Source organism: Scomber scombrus, chromosome 18 (genome assembly GCF_963691925.1).
Source record: "Scomber scombrus chromosome 18, fScoSco1.1, whole genome shotgun sequence".
Lineage (NCBI taxonomy): Eukaryota > Metazoa > Chordata > Actinopteri > Scombriformes > Scombridae > Scomber > Scomber scombrus.
The window spans coordinates 5,093,962-5,112,972 of NC_084987.1; the positions used below are offsets into that span (position 1 = coordinate 5,093,962).

The 19,011-nt window shown below is 37.0% G+C and overlaps 3 protein-coding genes across 4 annotated transcripts; 1 reads left to right on the plus strand and 2 right to left on the minus strand.

Moving 5' to 3' along the window:
• Nucleotides 1–636: 636 nt before the first annotated feature.
• On the plus strand, nt 637–8,732 carry eif3d (eukaryotic translation initiation factor 3, subunit D). Of its 2 annotated transcripts, none has more exons than XM_062438609.1 (16): nt 637–747; nt 2,385–2,510; nt 2,597–2,642; nt 2,848–2,984; nt 3,077–3,162; nt 3,658–3,730; nt 4,067–4,182; nt 4,279–4,411; nt 4,509–4,656; nt 4,732–4,862; nt 5,469–5,554; nt 5,808–5,937; nt 6,899–7,041; nt 8,068–8,260; nt 8,362–8,468; nt 8,623–8,732. In XM_062438609.1, coding segments are annotated over exons 2-16 (1,653 nt in total). In that variant the 5' UTR covers nt 637–747; nt 2,385–2,387; the 3' UTR covers nt 8,624–8,732. The 2 variants fall into 2 exon arrangements, with proteins under 2 accessions (XP_062294593.1, XP_062294595.1); XM_062438611.1 differs by having other exon boundaries at nt 8,362–8,455.
• Nucleotides 8,730–12,340, minus strand: sult3st1 (sulfotransferase family 3, cytosolic sulfotransferase 1). The gene is made up of 6 exons (XM_062438612.1): nt 12,122–12,340; nt 11,844–12,049; nt 10,790–10,916; nt 10,159–10,253; nt 9,839–10,010; nt 8,730–9,751 (listed from the first exon to the last, which is right to left on the minus strand). The coding sequence occupies exons 1-6, from the start codon at nt 12,261–12,263 to the stop codon at nt 9,642–9,644; spliced, it is 852 nt and encodes a 283-aa protein (XP_062294596.1). The 5' UTR covers nt 12,264–12,340; the 3' UTR covers nt 8,730–9,641.
• Nucleotides 12,341–13,815: 1,475 nt separating this feature from the next.
• On the minus strand, nt 13,816–18,393 carry LOC133999275 (uncharacterized). Its single transcript, XM_062438463.1, has 4 exons — nt 18,380–18,393; nt 16,367–16,963; nt 16,067–16,174; nt 13,816–14,797 (listed from the first exon to the last, which is right to left on the minus strand). Exons 1-4 carry the CDS (start codon nt 18,391–18,393, stop codon nt 13,816–13,818), a joined length of 1,701 nt encoding a protein of 566 aa, XP_062294447.1.
• Between the last annotated feature and the right edge of the window lie 618 nt (nt 18,394–19,011).

Below are 19,011 nucleotides of genomic sequence, written 5' to 3' on the forward strand. Positions count from 1 at the left end.
TTTATTTTAGTTTTTCAGTTTGCTTTTTTATTTCAGTTTAGTTTTACTTATTTTAACAAGTGATTAAGTAGTTTTAGTTTAGTTTTTATTTAGTTTTAGTTTTTTAGGAGGAAAGCCTTCATTAGTAGAAGCTTAAAAGGATGAAATAATGCTGACAATGAGGTAAAATTTGCTGTGTTTGTGGTCTCCCTACTGGTGCAAACCCGTTATCTCAAGAAGTCAAACTGAACAGAATACAGTAAAAATGCAGGGGGGAAATTAAAAAAACTAAAAACTAAAACTAAGCTGATTTTATCTGCAATTCAGTTTAGTTTTACTTAGTTTTGCATTGTTCATTATATATATATATTTTTTTTTTTTTTTTTTTTTTTTTTTTTTTACAAAACTCTCTTTTTAACAAAAAAAATCATTTAACTAAATTATTTTATCACTGCTAGTTTCAGTTTTAGTCTTAGTTTTAGTTTACTATAATAACCTTGGTGCCTGGGTCTAAAATCGCCACTGGTGTGAGGGTTCATTCTGCCTATCTGCTGTCCCACACACTGTCCAATAGGTGGCGGTAAATGCGCCTGTGAGCTGTGTTTGTCAACCGCCACTAAAACTCAACAGAAGAAGAAGACGAAGACACTCGTCAGTTTCCGGCGGTCTGTCGCTTCCTTCCTTTCACGTCGCCACACATCTGGGATTATCACAGTCTTTGGGCCGGCTTCAATAAAAAGGGCTCGACAGGCTGTTACACCAGTCACGGTGAGATTTCAGTAACGTATGACATATATAAAGAAACGGCGACGTGTTTTTTTATGTGGAGTCGGTAAATAAATCGTAGCAGAGCTTTGTGTGTTAGTAAATAGCCTGTTAGCTTAGCTTATTTTAGCCGGGGCTAGCTAGGCCACCTGGCTGGCTGGACGGCATTAGCATGTTAGCATTAGCCACCGTCAAATAACTGAGTCAAAACATGTTAAATATAATCCTTAAATAAGAAGATACAGGTTTTATTTTCTGATATAACATCCGAGTTTGAGCCTGAAAGTCTGATTTAGTTTTGAAAGGTTTTATTGGTCTTATCTGTCAATAAGATGCTAAACTAATGAAGGTGACGCCTCTAAAACACAAAGATGCTGCAGAAAAATGGACAAATATAATAATCTCTCTGTTGTAGCCACGTTAACTGCACTATGAGATCATTAAATAATGTTTAAAAATCATGTATTCATCCTCAAATGACATCTTTACACCGTAGGGTTGTTTTAATAATGTATTTATTAGGTAATAATAAGCAATGAAGTTAAGCAAAAGTGCTGCACATTATCAGGTTCCAGCTTCTCCGATATGAAGATTTGCTGCTTTGCTTTGTTTCATATCATTTTAATTGAATATCTTGAAGGTTTTAGTAAAAAGAACTAAACTTTATTTTTATACTTTATTAATTGTCATCACTTAATTTCATACATTCTTTGCATGTACATCCTACCACACAACAATGACAACACACTTTTTTTTGTTATGTGGTTTGGTGCGTCACGATCACGTGATACAACAATTTACTATTAATGTAGAAATTAGCCAAGTAGGCAATTCAACAACAATATTCACAATACAGATTCAAATTACCACGTCACGGTGCGTTTTAAATGAACCTAGATTTTAACCAAAAGAATAAGCTTGATGTCATTGTGGGCTTTAGAAAAGGTCTTTGTTGACCTTTTATAGATTAATCAATGTTGTCTTTTGTAGCTCTAATAAGTAGCACTGCAACTAAAGATTATTCCCTTTATAAATTGCTCTAGAGGCAAGGCAGCTTTATTTATATTGCGCATTTCAACTCAATGTGCTTTACATAAAAACAAAACATTTAAGAAGAATTGGAAACAAAGAACATAAAAACATACAATATAGTAAAATGGGAAACATTAAAACATACAATTTAAAAACTAGAAAACCCAATAATATTAATAAAAATAAAAATAAAGTACAGAAAGAGAGAAAATAATATAGATATAACATAAAAAGTATGAAGATGTTTCCCTAAAGTCAGAGTGACATCTTCTTTTGTCCCGACAAGAGTCTACAACCCAAAAAATATTCACTTTACTGTCATAGAGGACAAAACCCCCCAGAAAAACAAGCTGGAATCAGATCATCTGGACACCTTTCCTTTTAAAAATTACTCTTGAGTAATTAAGTACCTGAGTCGGACAGTATTCAGATGTCAATGATGACTAGCCCACTGCGCAAGCTGATCAGTGCCTATTGTTTTAGTGCATTGCTGGAGAGATCAGTGCTGTTCATTGGCTGAGACCCTGTGTGTGTGTACATAAATACATTGGTTATTTCAATCTGAACTGTTTGATAACAGAAATCTGTCACTCTCAATCCGACTTCAGGTCATGGCGAAGTTCAACGCCCCTGTCATCCAGGACAATCCGTCCGGATGGGGTCCATGTGCGGTCCCCGAGAAGTTTAAAGACATGCCCTACCAGCCATTCAGCAAAGGAGACCGTCTGGGAAAGGTTTGTTTTCTCTCTTTACTTCCTGTTTAAATGGTCTAAAATATGTTTGCTACAGCTCTTTTAACATTGTTTCTTCCATCTTTCAGGTCGCTGACTGGACCGGAGCCACTTATCAAGACAAGAGATACACAAGTTAGTATAAAAATAAGTTCTCAGGATGTGGGAAAGACTGACAATTCCTGTTAATAATTGAATTTAGAATGGGAAACTCCTATTTGATTTTTATTGAATTTAAAGGGAAATTAAGCACATATTATCCTTTTATCAGTGTTCATAGAAGTGTTAAATCCATCATACGGTTTATTCTTACAATCTTGTGTCTTTATTTCCTCCTCAGATAAGTATTCCTCTCAGTTCGGAGGCGGTAGTCAGTACGCCTACTTCCACGAGGAGGACGAGACGAGCTTCCAGCTGGTGGACACTGCCAAGACGCAGAAGACCGCCTACCAGAGGAACCGCATGAGGTTTGCTCAGGTAAACAACAGATCAGGCCACAGACGTACTCAACACAGTGTTACATATCATATTTGCAGTTGTCCAGTAACAGAATATGTTTGTTACAACAGAGGAATCTGCGCAGGGACAAGGACCGCAGGAACCTGACCCAGTTCAACATGCAAACGCTCCCGAAGAGCGCCAAGCAAAAGGAGAGGTGAGGCTCTTTTGAGTACTAGAACTTCTCTTTTATGCAAATCTTCTCTTGTTACAGGTGTTTTAAAGATTAGTCGAACAACAGAAAATTAATTGGAAACTTTCTATAATCGATTTGTCATTTTTCAAACAAAAATACAAACATTTTATGGTTAATTACAGTAAATTGAATGTGTTTGTGTTTTGGACTGTTGGTCAGACAAAACAGGACATTTTTATAACTCTGAAAAAATAGTTAGTTTCAGCCCTAGTTGGAAGTCATTATTGTAAATTAATGTTTCATGTAACTTTGTGAACACCTGTTATACTTGTAGTCCTTGTAAAAGAGATGATGTATCTCAAGAAACATTGTGGTTAAAATAGACTATAATAAAGCATTTCCTCCGTTAATTTCCATATGAGAAGTACGATCCCAGTGTGAGATTACATTTACTCATTGTGCTTTGACAGCTGGTTATAAAGACTTTATTTTAACCTCAAGTGTTTGTCTTTCCAGGGATCGTATGCGCCTGCAGAAGAAGTTCCAAAAGCAGTTTGGTGTCCGTCAGAAGTGGGACCAGAAGTCTCAGGTAATAATCGACTAATTGATTGTATACATGGAGAAACAAGACAAACATGAATCCTGGAGTGTGATCATTTCCTATCATATTGCTACCATCATAAAAGACATAGAATGTCCCAAAAATAGCTGAAAAATAACTAATTTCTAGTCTTAATATGTTAACATATGGAGAAAAAAAGTTGCTTGAAGGACTTGTTTTGTATGTTTGTATCGCAGATATACTCTGTATGTTTTTGAGCATATTAAATACTTGTGTTGAAGCTTTTTGCTAATAAAGATTCCCCTCTTTCTCCTCTATCTATCATCTTTCTCTCCGTGCGCCTCCATTTTCCACAAGGCCCAGCTGAAGCCCAGAGACTCTTCTGTGGAGGTGAGGAGCGACTGGGAGGTGAAGGAGGAGATGGACTTCCCCAGGCTGATGAAGATGAGATACATGGAGGTGGCTGACCCCACGGACATGTAAGTGAATCACACGAGGCGGTAAAACAAGACCCGCTCTTCGTAGGCTAGCACTCTTTCTTGAGGGATGAACTCATGTTTCCTGTTTTCCTGCAGCGAGTGCTGTGGTGCGCTGGAGCACTACGATAAAGCTTTTGACCGGATCACCACCCGCAATGAGAAGCAGCTCAAAAGCATCAAGAGGATTTTCCACACTGTCACTACAACTGATGATCCCGTCATCCGCAAGGTATAAAGTCACACCTTTTTTTTTTTTTTTTTTTAAATAAAAGGTCTTCCCAATAATCACAGTTTCTTTAAACCATGTTGTCTCTTTGCTCCCTCAGCTGGCGAAGACTCAGGGTAACGTGTTTGCCACTGATGCCATCCTGGCCACCTTGATGTGCTGCACTCGCTCAGTCAACTCTTGGGACATCATCGTGCAGAGAGTCGGCAACAAGCTGTTCTTTGACAAGAGAGATAACTCTGACTTTGGTGAGGCTTTGTGAGATCTTAACGACGTCTGATTACAACTTTTACGACATGTTTTAACACTGACTATTCTCTCAGATCTGCTTACGGTGAGTGAGACCGCCAACGAGCCACCGCAGGACGAAGGCAACTCTTTCAACTCTCCCCGTAACCTGGCGATGGAGGCCACATACATCAACCATAACTTCAGCCAGCAGTGTTTACGCATGGTGAGAACACACACAGTTTCACAGCAGCATATTTCTGCAACCACGGCAGAAGAATGTTTTCTAAATTTCTCAATATAAGTTGAAAACTTTCTTGTTTTAAACGGCGCAGCAAGTAACAATTATTTTTATTATCTGTTGCTCTGCCAATTATTTTCATGATGAATACATACATTTTTTGGGCAATAAAACATCAGAAAATGGTGACAGATGGTGACCCATACTACATCCTGTTGTAAAAGTTGATGTCCCTAAATGTGTTATCTTGTTCATCCAATAGTCCAAAACCCCCAAATTAAGTTTACAGTAATGCAAGACCAAAAAAGGAGCAAATTCTCAAACTTAACAACCTTGAACCTGTCAAATGTTTGGCATTATTGCTTGGAAATGATTAATTAGATGATTAAAATAGTTACCAATTCAATTTTCTGTTAATCGACTAATTGTTGCTGATTGAGTTTTATCACAATCGCTGTAATAAAGTGTTTTAGTTACAACAAGAAAAGTAGAACTTGTAAAAATGGAAAACTTTGTATCTAGAATTAAGAAGGACTGCCTAAATTGATTTCTCTTGTCAGGATATTGATTCAATGCTCATTCTTTTCTTAGGGTGGAGAGCGATACAAGTTTCCCACCTCTAACCCATTTGTGGAGGAGGATATGGACAAGAGTGAGGTGGCATCTGTAGCCTACAGGTAGGCACTGAAACTTGCTGGTTAGATCACTTGTCACTGTGTAATGATGTGCAGCAACTTTAATCATTTTCAATTGAACCTGGTCAACAGTGTCATCTGTGATTACATACAAGACCTAAATAATCTTGTGGGCTTTTAAGAAAAAGTAATGTACTGTAAATCAATAATAAACTAATAAACACTAGCCTGCATCAGTGTCATTAAATGTGACAGCAGCTTCCTCTCAGGCTGATGGTTTGTGTTTGTGCTTCAGGTACCGCCACTGGAAGCTCGGGGAAGACATCGATCTGATCGTCCGCTGTGAGCACGATGGAGTGATGACTGGTGCCAACGGAGAAGTGTCCTTCATTAACGTCAAGACCCTCAACGAGTGGGACTCCAGGGTAAGAGGAAGCATGTTTAGTGGTTTCAACAGTGGGTGAAGTGCATCTTCTCAGGATTCATAAAGAAGCAGCTATAATCAGTATTTTTCATAGTGTGTCAGTATGAACCAACAGTGCATAATGTGAGAGGTATCAGAAATAGTGACGAACTTACAAGGAATTATCAGTGACTCTGCAGCTACTCTTGGCTTTATGGAGTTTTATAGTGAGTTTCATCTCATTGTTTAGCTGTCTGGCTGCAACTTTACTGTTTTTGGTTCATTCTCAGAGCTCTCATAGTGTCATTTTCAGAGAAAAAGCTGTAAAAGTCCTACTGTACACTACGTGCTCAGAACCAAACAGTTAGCTGTAGACTAGCTGGTGAACATAGTTGAGCATTTAGCAGCTGAAGAGCCAGATATTTCACTGAGGAGTTTGTAGAGAGCAAAAACAGTCTAAAAGAAGGTGAATAATGGATTTACAATCAACAGTTGGACAGAAACACAACTCCAGATGAATAATCTGTAACTGCTGGATGTGAAAGAAAGTGACTGTTTTCTAACAATTTCAATCTAAAGGTGAAGATTTATCAGTGTTGTGTACTGCTTGTTTCAATTTAAAACTAGTGGACAAAAAAATCCATTAATGTAGCTTTAATGTAATGAGAACCGTCTCATTATATAAGAATACAAGACAACAATATTCAATCTTTAAAACTGGCTGCCTTAAAGTTTTTAGTGCAGGGAAATTGTTATATTTAACATACAATTAATCTGCAAGCCAAAAAAAAGTCAATTTTCTGTTTATGACGTGTTGACAACAAAGTTGGTGAATGTCTGACTTCTCTGATAGACAGTTCTCATTAGATTGCTACTCTTACAAAGTTATGTCATTTTATAAAAGTTAAGAATTCAAATTTTGATTCAGCCATTCAATTCCTGAATTATTACGTTATGTTAAAGAGCTTCTGTTTCCTCGTCAGCATTGTAACGGAGTGGACTGGCGTCAAAAGCTGGACTCTCAGAGAGGAGCCGTCCTGGCCACCGAGCTGAAGAATAACAGCTACAAACTGGCCCGCTGGACCTGCTGCGCCATGCTGGCTGGATCAGAGTACCTCAAACTGGGGTGAGGATCACACACAAGAGATTTGATCATTCTTTGTTTGTGGATGAATACAGGAGATGTAGAGAATGGGGCAGCTATGGATCAGCGGGGGGGGGTAAGTCTATTTACCCAGTATTTAGCCGTAGCAAGCTATAATTCAGCCCATATAGAAGCAAATCAGAAGACTGAGACATTTCAGACATTCAGCTTCATAAAAATACAGAGCTGCAACTAACAATTATTTTCATTATTGATAAATCTGTCAATTATTTTCTCAATACTCATGAGTTTTTTGGTCCATAAATTGTCAGAAAATTGTGAAAAATGTCCATCACTGTTTCCCAGAGACCAGGACGATGTCCTATATTCATTTTACTCTAATAGAGGACTAAAGAAACCAGCAACTATTCACACTCGAGAAGCTGGAATCCGCCTCTTAAGTAATAAATAAGTACCTGGGTCGGACAGTATTCAGGGGTCAATGATGACTAGCCCACTGCGCAAGCTGACCAGTGCCTATTGTTTTAGTGCATTGCTGGAGAGATCAGTGCTGTTCATTGGCTGAGACCCTGTGTGTGTAGATAAACACATCAGTTACTTGAATCTGGGCTGTTTGATCACAGAACGATGATTCAATTATCAAAATAGTTGCCGATTTAATTTAATAGTTCCCAATGAAGCAATTAATCGACTAATTGTTGCAGCTCTATAAATATAGATTGTGTCACTTAAGATACTTAAGATTTGTTACTGCTAACAGTTAATTAGCATTCAGATTATTGGTAGAAATTTAAAGTGGTGAACTGTAAGTAATATACCTGGTGATTCATTTTCACTTGTTTAAGCATATTAAAAGATTTATATGGATAACTTTGTCCCCTGAAATCCTGGAACATCCTCAAATTCCAGGTATTACACATTAAACCTTAAAAATAACAAAAAACCACCCCTGCTGCCATGATGCTTGTGCTTTAGCTTGTTAAATGAGGGATGGTTGGACTGTTATTGACTTCATTCACCGTAAATGCATCCCTTTGTGTTGATCAGGTACGTTTCGCGTTACCACGTGAAGGACTCTGCTCGCCACGTCGTCCTGGGCACTCAGCAGTTCAAACCCAATGAGTTCGCCAGCCAGATCAACCTGAGCATGGAGAACGCCTGGGGTATCCTCCGCTGTGTCATCGACATCTGCCGCAAGCTGGATGAGGGCAAATACTTGATCCTCAAGGATCCCAACAAGGTGAGCCGTCACGCTTTCTGCTCGTGAAAGTTTTAAAGGTAAAGACAGTTAATATTAATAATTATGGAACTGATCTGTCAATATTCTGTGTCCGTCAACAGCAAGTGATTAGGGTGTACAGCCTGCCTGATGGTACCTTCAGCTCTGATGAAGAGGAGGAGGAAGAAGAGGATGAGGAGGACGAGGAGGAGGAAGGTGAGATCGAGTGGTTAGTACAAAGTATTTTTTTACTCGTCTTTTAATATACCTTCCATCCATTGACTGTGGAGAATTACCTGGTAAATTTATTTCCTCGCAGATTAATCTTGTTTTGTTAATCTATTAAAAAATCTGTTTTCTTCTGTTTCAATTTTTTCTTCTAGATGAAGAGAACTGAAGTGTGGAGTCGGCTACAGAGACCAAAGCACCACACGTATAGAAACACAATTTAATTCCTTTTGACATTCATTAAAGAGAAGATTGGCCAGACTGATTTTTGCTTGTTTTCTTTATTTACTATTATTAGTAGCAACTGTGTGTGTGTTGTAAGTTGAAGTTGTTCACAAACAGCGTAAATTCATTTGGGTCTTTTAGCTTTCTAGGGATAAGAACATGAGAACATCTTGAAGGATAAGGCTGGTGATTTTCTATATACTCCTTATGTGCAGAGGCAAACTGGCAATGAATCGATCTCGCAAGTATTGTGTGTATCCAAAGCCTGATGCATCTTATTCTCTTGCACCCTAGACCTCCATTGTTGTCCAAAAACTATACAAACATGTTAATGAGTTACACCACTGCACTGGGTGACATGTTCCTTCATCACAAAGACAAGGGTTGTTTGGAAACCACTCTGAATACTAGAAACACCAATCACATTAACAGTTTCTGGAGAGTAGTGCTGCGTTCCATTTACCTCCGAAGTCGGAGCTGAGAATGACGTTACACCCGAGTTTAAATCATTTTAGTTCAAGAAAGTCAGGAAACAAGTTCTAGCCAGGTTAGCCATTGATAGCAATACCAGTTCATAAACAAGCATTTCGCTGTATTTTGTGCATATATTAACCTTGAGAGGGTTTTCCAGTTGAATTTTCTGTCTTCCATGTACAAATGAAATGCACCATAGTTCAATATCAATAGCTGCTTGTGCCATGTATCACCAACCTCTTGACTTCTCAAAGCTTTAGTACAATCAATCTTTATTTATATAGCACCAAATCAAAACATATGCAACATGATATGTTTTTCACAGTTTTTGGACAACAACAAAGGTCTACATACTACACAATTCTTATGAGAAGATATATTCATTGTTGGTTTGGCTCTGCACAATTGTTGACAATGAGAAAATAATTTAAAAAATCCCCAGCCTTATCTTTGAAGGTTTCTGTAGCTGCTCTCCTCATTCCCAGATGAAGTTTAGAGATAAGTCACAGAGTCTCTCCTGAAGGAGTCGATCCACTCTTTGACTCTGATCTTCTGTAAAGGTGTTCTTCCAGTCACCGATCTTACCTGTAATGAAAAACACCACTAAAACTGAACCTGATATCTTTGCGAGAGTTTCTGCACAGGAGCTGTAGTGATGTTACAGTACGTTACCTTTACGCATAAAGTCTCCACTGAGCTTCTCTGGTGGCAGGAACTTATAGTTGGCTTTTGAGTTGTTCCTCATAGTCTTAAATGTAGATTTTTCTACAACTTGCTGAATCGCAGCTTCACTGAGGTTTTTCCCCAAGAAACTGCAAATCTTTGTTACAGCTGTCTTCAGATCCTAAAAGAGAAAAAGAGCACAGATAGAGAAGAGAGACATAAAGGACTATTATTCAAGTTAACACATCTCTTTAAGGTATTAAATGGATTTAGAATATGTTCCTACCCCAAACCATTAACTGAACAACCCAACAAGAACAACATCTTACCAAAACCATGTCCTCATAGGTCAGAAAGAGGATGTCATACTGATCTTTCTTAGAGTGCCACTCCCTGATGTGGTCGAACCAGGACGACGCTCCAACTGTATGAAATAATTTATCCCATAATTAAACATCTTTCTTTAATAAGTGTTTTTAAAAATATATCTATCCCAGTAGAAACAACAGGTTTTTAAAAAGTCTGAAACACAAATTGATATAGCAACAGTAGAAAAGTCAATACTAATGGATTTTGTCGCTCCTCCTATTATTCTGTCATTTCAGGACATTTGTGCTAGCTTTTTAGGAACTACAATTCCCATAATGCTTTGGGGGATGTAAAGAAACTATAATATTCCTGTACTATAATTATATTTTGGCAATTTGGTGCCAAATTACTTATTTTGCAGTTCCTATCCTCAACTATCAGTGAATTACTTTTAAGAGTGAAGCGAGCTGTGCAATTAGAAAATCTCTGGGTTTTAACGTACTGAAATGGTATCACAAAAATGAAAAAAATGTTATAAAAGTCCTCTCTTTAAATAATTTTTTCTTGATCAGTTGGTTATCATGTAAAATTGATCAGGACTGGCCTCTATTTGTCCATCATCACCAAGACTCTGCCCCTTCAGTATCTCACCATTTCCCGTCAAATACTGTTCAAAGAAAACTTCGAAGTTCTTGGGAGACTCAAGGTCAGCTATGGCATGACTGAAGTGGTAATAAGACACAATGTTGTCCTTTGGGTTCCGCATCACATAGATGATCTTTGACACAGACACAAACAATCAGCTCAGAAGTGAACATAACACATAACAATCTCAGGCCAAATATTCACTATACTTTAGCTACGTAACGAAGCCAGGAAAAAGTCAAAATGATGATATGCTTAGTCACAAATTTGCCTTAGCGTCACAATTTAACTTAAAAAGTAAAACAAACAGTCTCATAATTCTAGTAAGGATTTTCATGTTATAACTTGTTTTCTTAGGCAAAAAATTTGCATACTTAACAATTAGTCGATTCATCAATTGGTCAAATGACAGAAAGTCAATCCGCAGCTACTTTGATAATCAATTAATCACATATGTACATTTTTGTCAAAAATGTTGAACATTTGATAGTTCAAGCTTTTTTAAATGTGAGGATTTGCTGCTTTTCTTTGTTTTTCAGTACATTATATTCAGTAACTCTGGGTTTTGGACTGCTGGTCAAACAAAAAAAATTATATTATAAAACATTTCATATAGACCAAAGGTATAATTGGTTTATTGATTCAATAATCAGCATATTAATGAATAATGAAGATATAGCTACTTGAAGGCCTGCCCATAGTTAATAATAATAACTATAAAGTGCTTTACATGGCTAAAACATTTAAGTACTACAACTAGGCAGTAAAAGAAGATAATTGAAATTGAATAAAACATTAAACCTCACTTAATATAAAACATAATTGAATACCCCTAGTATAAGATATAGGGTGATAATAAAAAAATAAAAAACAACTGTGGTAATAAAAAAAAAGATAAGACATGTTAGAAATTAAACGTAAGCTTGTTGTTGGTGTTGTAATTGTTACTTGAGATACAACATTTGTAACTTACTCTGTTTTTGTTTTGTTTTGTTTATTATTTTGTTTTAGTTTTTTTAAATATTCCTTTTACTGGCAGGAATTCCAGTAAATTACTGACCTTCGCCTTCTTGTCCTTCAGTCCAGGAGGCAGGAGAGCCGGGGTGAGGTGAGAGGCGAAGAGTCGCGGTGATGGTCGCAGGGAATAGTCCTCACGACCCTCTCTGTACTCCAACCATGGCATCTGCTCCAAGTTGTTGGGATATTCATTCAGACCCCCGTCTAACTCACAGATGGAGATGATGATCTGTTGAGTCCATATAGTGCCTGTATGGGTACACGGGTACAGTTATCAGACATCATAACCAGGTCAAAACTTAATAAAAATGTTATACTCACCTGACTTTGGATAAGTTACAAGGAATGTGTCACTGTCTCGTATTTCAAAGTTCTGGAGGGAATCAATGTACTCTGCAGTTGTGTAACCAATTGCAAAGTTGTAGTTTTTATATCTGACGAGGTAGTCGGTGATCTTTTCCATATTTACTTCTTAATCGCAAAGAAAAATTAGAGTAAAGTTTGCACATATGCGACTGAAGAGAGTTCTCACAGTTACAGTGGGTAGACTTTGGACTTTGATTTGTGCTGTTGGCTTCCTCTTCTTGGCTTCCTCATGTTTAACCTATATCTGAATGTTGGGTATACACTGCCACCAACTGTACACTTGAAGTATAACACAATATGCAGTTCAATTCACGTGGTGGAGAAAATACAGTTAATCAAGCATCAAATTCCTTTTTTGTGTTTCCCTGTTGAGCTGTGGTAGAAGTATAAGGACTTTGGTACTTAAAAGACTGTAATGTTGAAACATATCTACTTGATTTGACTCATTTGGATGATTAAAGCTTCATATTAGCTTCAGATACACTTTTAAATACATTTTTGAACAGGAGGACTGTGGATTTTGTCCTCCATCACTTATATTGTGAAGTGAATTATGAAGGGATCTTTTAATGGTCAGTATGAACAGGAGGAATGATTAAAGCAAGAAAAACAGGTTTCAATGTTCATTAGGGCTCCTGACTGTTGTTTTAAGACATACTTGAAAAATTGTGAACTTATTCTTAAAAAATAATCCTAAAAAAATAATCTATACTTAAAGCCAGGACAAAATCAGAAAAAATGACCAATGTAAACATTCAGCTACTCACATACTAGTGATGCTACCAGATAGATTTCACTTAGTTTAGTTTTTGGAATAATGGTGCCATATGAATAACTTTAAACATGTATTTAAATGTGTATATAGAGTTCATAATCCAACTACTTCCTCATTTCAAATCTCATCTGGTACAGCTCTTAAGTGACAAGTATTGACTATAATTTCCCATATTTATTTCCATTCGTCTTCCTACAGCATGAGTAAGCTGCATCTCATAATGCAGACCTGCGTTGTGTGACGACAGTAAAGCCTTGACCTTGAACCTTGACTGTGCTTGATCTTGGTTGCTGTAAACTCAGCTCCTATAATGTGCTCACCAACTCTTATCTTAATCTCCTAATCCAAACATCCTGTCTTAGATATAAGGCAATCATAACCACACTAGAACACATTTGGTATGAGAAGTTACTTGAAGAAATCTGTTTATTAATTGTTAAAGTCTGTGTTCAGAGTTTACATGTATTTGGATTCATTAGGAATACATGAGAGTTACATACATGTTGAGATCATGAAACAGTGTGACTGAACTATAAAATAAAACATTTCATAGATAGCCAAAACAAAGCTGTTATTACAGCGTCTCCTGCAGACTCTGCAATAATGGATCCAATTTATGAAATCACACATTAAACTTAAAACAGAAGGCAAAAAACAAATCAGATGTTAATATAATTTGACTTCAGTGTCTGATGATTAAAGCACAGTAAGCACTTAGTAATACAATCTACTGCTGGTTATGTAATAGTTTAAAATTGTAATTGGTTAACAGTCATAAGAATCACGGCTTATTCTCTAAAGATAAACTGACATGAGGATGTTCAGTGATTTTCTGCTGTATTTTCCCTTTTATTTATTTTTTTACATTTGTCTTTCACCGACTTGATAAGATGTGAATTTCATTGTATCTCTGTGTTTCTAGATTTAACCCTGGGAAAAATGGCTTATCAAGATTAGCTCGTTTTGCCTCTGACGTCGGCAGACCCTCACACAAATGGTCACGGATAATCTTCCATGAGTCTATCTCTGAGCTCCAAAGTGCAGCTCTGGCTCTGATGAACTTTGAGACTTTGGGCTTTCTGCCTTTGGCCAGACTGATGCTGTCTTTACAGATTTTAAAGATGGCTATACCAAAAGAAAAAACATTGAGTAAGCCAAATCCAGCCATGGTTGAATTAGACAGAACAAAGGGCCCTTTGACTGCTGCCTGACCAATCTCTGGGACATCGGCCACATTACATAATGCTTCACCTTCCTCGGCCACCACTTCGCCAACACCTGCAATCAGCTCTTCACTTTCTAACATCTTCATACCAGCAGTGTTAAGTGAATTAATACCTTTTTTAACACCTATACCTTCATTCATAACCTTGCCCACTCCCACAGCCACATATGTCATACTTACTTGTTCTATGTTGGTGACTGTTTGACTGGATGCCTCCTTCAGACATTTCTGGAGAATCTGCACATCTTCCATGAAGCTCTGGAAGGCTTCACTGGCTTTCTTTTTATATGTGTAGTTGACTCCAATCTCTGTAGCTGTGGTGACAGCGCTGTTGACTCCACTGGTAATTCCCAGCCCCAGCCCAGTCACAGTCAGGGCGAGAGACGCTCCAGCTGATACAGGACTTAATGCCAAACCAACAATAGAAAGAATACCTCCAACTGCCCTCACTGAGTTTCCTGCCACACTGGAGATCTTTGCACCCTTATTCATGCTTTCTAGCCAAACAGCGCTCTCCTCCAGTTCTTTTAGAAAATTATGCATCCTGGGCTGTCGTCCATCGAACTCACTGATGAAGTGACGACACGATTTCTCGTTGAACAGGAACACCATCTGGAAGTGCTTGTCGTTCCTGATGAAGAATCAAGAAATGAAGAAAGGAAAAAAGAGGTGACATTATTAAGTATAACGTGATATTTAAAATAAAAAATGAAAACCAGTTGGTGAGTTTTCCACGTTTATTTAACATACACTATAGGAGGCTAAAACAGCAATAAACCACCTCAGTAGAGATTAGCACAAAATAGCTACAAGTTAAATTAAATCTGTGGAGAACAAACCCAGAAACTTGGCTTAATGAACTGGCTAACTTGGAAATACGTTTTTTAATTAAAGGTCTTCCTGTCTCTTTTCCACCACAGCTAAACTATCTCCAGAAACATATGCTGTTGTCTGATATATAATAGCAGTTGGATATACCCAACATAATTTAGTTACTAATCATAGGCTTTAGTGTGTCAATCACTGGCTCCTCCTCCCTGTGTGTTGAAGTGTCCTGAGCAGCACACTGAGGGTCGAACATCACTCTCAATTCATAGGAGAGAATACTGGATGTAGTATAGTTGCAGAAGCCAGTATTTCAACTTAGCATTTCTCCTTTGTCTCTGATATCGTGGTTTTTTATGAGTTAAGTTTTTAGGCTACAGTAAATATATTACCTATTGATCTTTTAATCATTAGTACATTCATTAAGTTTCAAGTTTACGTGATTCATATAAACTGTACAATTTATAAGTAATGAGATATGAATCAATCAATGGGAATGTAATCCCATTTGCCACTGAATTCAGTGTTTAACAGGCTTTCATTATATTGGACGTTTTAATATGTGCTTCAGTGAGAAAGAGTTGTTATTTTCAATATTTTTTACATTGATTCAATTGATATTATTGAGTATAAAAAGTAGAAAAGTTTTTTTTTTTTTTTACTTCATCCTACACCCTTTTCAAACATTGAATGTTTATTACTTTTTGTTGTTTATCTGAAATTTGCAGTTATTTCAATTGTTTGTTTGTTGCTGTCTATACATTTTATTTTGTTATTTTAAAATGTTCAAAATAAACAAACAAACTAAAACCAAATGAACCAAACTACGTAGTTATCTGTTAAGTCTATTGATCACTACACTACAGTACACTGATGTAATACTGATTAGATGTGTTTGCCCATTAATTTTGTGAACAGCTGTTCTATAAAACTTGTAGCTGAAATACCAATTAAAGCTCACCCTATCTCTACTATTAAGAGCAGCAACTGCATTTCTGATATAAACTACTTTATACAACCAAAATGATATGATATTTGAGCACCACCAAACCTATTATTATCAATTCATGCTTACCTGATTTCATGAAGCTGTTTAATCCTTGGTATGTCATCTTCAGACAAATCCTCATCAAGATCTACCACACCTTCCATATTCATCCTCAGGCGAACCTCACTGAAAGAGCTGTGAATTATATAACTATACCATACATTTATTAATTAGTTTTAAAATAATATCTTAGTATTATTTGGGGGGAAAAAAGTTCTGTTTATGAAACTATGTTGTTTTATTCATTAAATGTTCTTAAGTCCTCCATTAATAACTTTTAGGATTGGGTTTTGGGATTCTATTAACAAGGTTTATGGAAAAGTTTACCTTTTCTCTAACTTGTCACAGATCTTCTGGGTGGTCTGGATGTATTCATTCAACTGATCTATGAGCACTTCCACATTCTGAAGTTTGGGAAGGAAGAAGGCCTCTGCATTTCTTTTAAACTCGAGGAGGAGAGGACGGACCTCCCGAGCAGCTTTGATGACAACCTGAACAGTGTCAGGACTGATCTCTTGGGGCAGATGTAACACCCGGTTCTCCTCACTAAACACATGCAGCGAGGTGACCGCCAGCCTCTCCACTGCATCCAGGAAGCATTTGAGCTTCTCCAGTTTTCCCAGAGTGTCCTTCAACACAGCAGCAAGCTCCTGCTCCAGCTCTTCGAGCCTGCTGTCTGCAGTCATTTGGGTCACCTTACTCTTCATGTACTTCCACAAAGCCTTGCCTCTGTTGGCTGACTTAATAACATGGCTGATGCTCAGGTTGATTTTGTTGGCTCTGTCTTTAATGTCTGTAATTATCTCCACCTCTTTCTTCCTCTCTTCCATCCATTTAGAGATTTTCTCACAGAATTCTTTCACTGTGTTGATGTCGATAAGGGTATCTGTGGTGTATTGGCACAATACCTCCTGTAGTTCCTCTCTGTAACACAAAAAAACATCCAATATGTGACATTTCATAACAAATTCTAACAGTCAACTGGATTGTTATTGCGGAGTAAACCAAACCCCTCCACATTTGCTCTGTGCCAGTACAGAAAGATCTGGCAGAATCCCTCATTTTGTATTTGCTGGAAAAAAATTATTCAGCAATTGTCAAAAATTACCTGACAGTTTTTTAAAACCAAAGTCTTAACTGTGGCTTCATGACAGACATCTCGGTGCCAGCTTCTCCAGGCCTCTCAGAGTGTACTTCAACACAACAGCAAGCTCCTGCTCCAGTTTTTTTTTTTTTGCTGATGTATGTCACCTTCCTCTATTCTGATATGTGTTTTGGTACCTGGCAACCCAACCCAGAGGAAGACGTGAGCCTGCATTCTCTCAAGCCCTCTATCTCATGTTCTTGCTGGAGGGGCTGGTTTGTCTCAGCCAGCCAACAGCTACGTTTATAAGAATTTTGTGTTATTAGTTCAACCACTGGCACCATTTTACTTGTTTAAAACATACAGACAGATGGGTATGGAAGAGTATGGAAGAAGTATAGGGTCACGTGAAAAATGTATTTGAGTTCTGACATTTTAAAAACAAGGAAATTCAAAGTGCTTTATATGAAACATAAAATGCATTAAAACTCAGAACTAAAATGAATTTTTCACATGTGGTCCTAATCCTCTTCTGTAGATGTCCTAAATAACCATGTATATTATAATAGTCTGCATCTAGTGTTTAGAGTTTGAGCCAAGAGGCATGCCATCACTCTTTGGCCTTGATGTCTAACTGAAGGCGTAACAAGTTAAGAGCATGTTATAAAACATGGGCAATTGCTTCCTGCCCTGCAGATGATCTATTGTATACTGTTCAATGTCAGAAAATGTTGCACAGTAGTAGTTTTTGATTTGAAAATATATGAATTATTTGTAGGTACTTGGAGATACTTTTGCAATAGTTGTTGGAATGACATTAGGGTGCCTTCACTGAAAAAATCACCTACTTTTTTGAACCCAAGATCCATCCAGTGTTTGAAGCCTATATCCTGTCTCTCTGGTTTGAAACTGGTATTGCCCCAAATAGGAGTAAAATATGAAATCTGATTCATCAGGGCATGAGCCTCATACCAGATTGTCATAATTGGCTGATATAATATTTTCAATTCAATGAATTTTAATTCCTAAATAGGTGGGTCATGAAATAAATGATTAAAATATAACCACAAAGCCTGTGAAGACAATCACCTTCACCTTATTGTAGTGGATGTGTTTTGTTGAATTTAAAATATAAAGTTTAATATAATATACAGTGTTGGTGTTTATAAAATCATAACATATCTGAAATATATCAAGTGCATGTTGATTTGGATATAAAGTGTATATTGAAATTAGTACAAAGAAGCAAAACTTACCTTGCTGCAGACATTTCTCACCTCTCAGATTGTCTTCTTTCCTTATACTAATATACATCTATTGCACCTCTCAGTGTCTTCTGTCCTTATAAGACATGTCTGTTGCAGTACAGTTGAACAGGAAGCGCGTCCCTACCCAACACTTCCTTTATCTAATAAAAGTTATTCTGACTGATATGAAGATTTTGATTTATTTTTTAAACCAAAAATACACCTTCCAAAAATACTATTAAATACATAATAAATAATTTTATATGTAAACAAATGAATTCAATGGTGTAATTGAAATAATAAAATTAAATCCACACCACTGTGGCAATGAGGGAAAAGAAAGCATTGAATTGACTGAAAAAGTTTTGTTTTTTACTGTTTCCAGCCACAACACTTTAACTTAGTCAGTCATTCTTCACTGCTGTTCTGTCTTTCTTGCTAACCTTTTCATTTTCTGGAGCTATCACTTCCTGTCCAATCAACCATAATGAAGAAGTAATCATTCTGTTCATGGTTTAATGTTTAATAAAATGACTGAAAAAAGCATTTCTGTCATTAGTCTTTGGAGTCGTTTCTAACAGCAGAGGGCTACAGCACAGAGGAATCACCAACCTTATCCTTTAATATATATATATATATAT

Excerpts from the sequence above, each read along its gene's own strand:
- sult3st1 (XM_062438612.1), bottom strand. The coding sequence starts at position 12,263 with ATGGAAAAGATCACCGACTACCTCGTCAGATATAAAAACTACAACTTT. Across the intron at positions 10,917-11,843 it reads TGAAGGACAAGAAGGCGAAG|ATCATCTATGTGATGCGGAA; the intron begins GTCAGTAATTTA and ends TCTGTGTCAAAG. Across the intron at positions 10,254-10,789 it reads ACAGTATTTGACGGGAAATG|TTGGAGCGTCGTCCTGGTTC; the intron begins GTGAGATACTGA and ends TATTTCATACAG.
- eif3d (XM_062438609.1), top strand. The coding sequence starts at position 2,388 with ATGGCGAAGTTCAACGCCCCTGTCATCCAGGACAATCCGTCCGGATGG. Across the intron at positions 3,163-3,657 it reads AGCGCCAAGCAAAAGGAGAG|GGATCGTATGCGCCTGCAGA; the intron begins GTGAGGCTCTTT and ends TTGTCTTTCCAG. Across the intron at positions 4,412-4,508 it reads ATGATCCCGTCATCCGCAAG|CTGGCGAAGACTCAGGGTAA; the intron begins GTATAAAGTCAC and ends TTGCTCCCTCAG.
- LOC133999275 (XM_062438463.1), bottom strand. Across the intron at positions 16,175-16,366 it reads TGTGACAAGTTAGAGAAAAG|CTCTTTCAGTGAGGTTCGCC; the intron begins GTAAACTTTTCC and ends TATAATTCACAG. Across the intron at positions 14,798-16,066 it reads AAACAGCTTCATGAAATCAG|GAACGACAAGCACTTCCAGA; the intron begins GTAAGCATGAAT and ends ATTCTTCATCAG.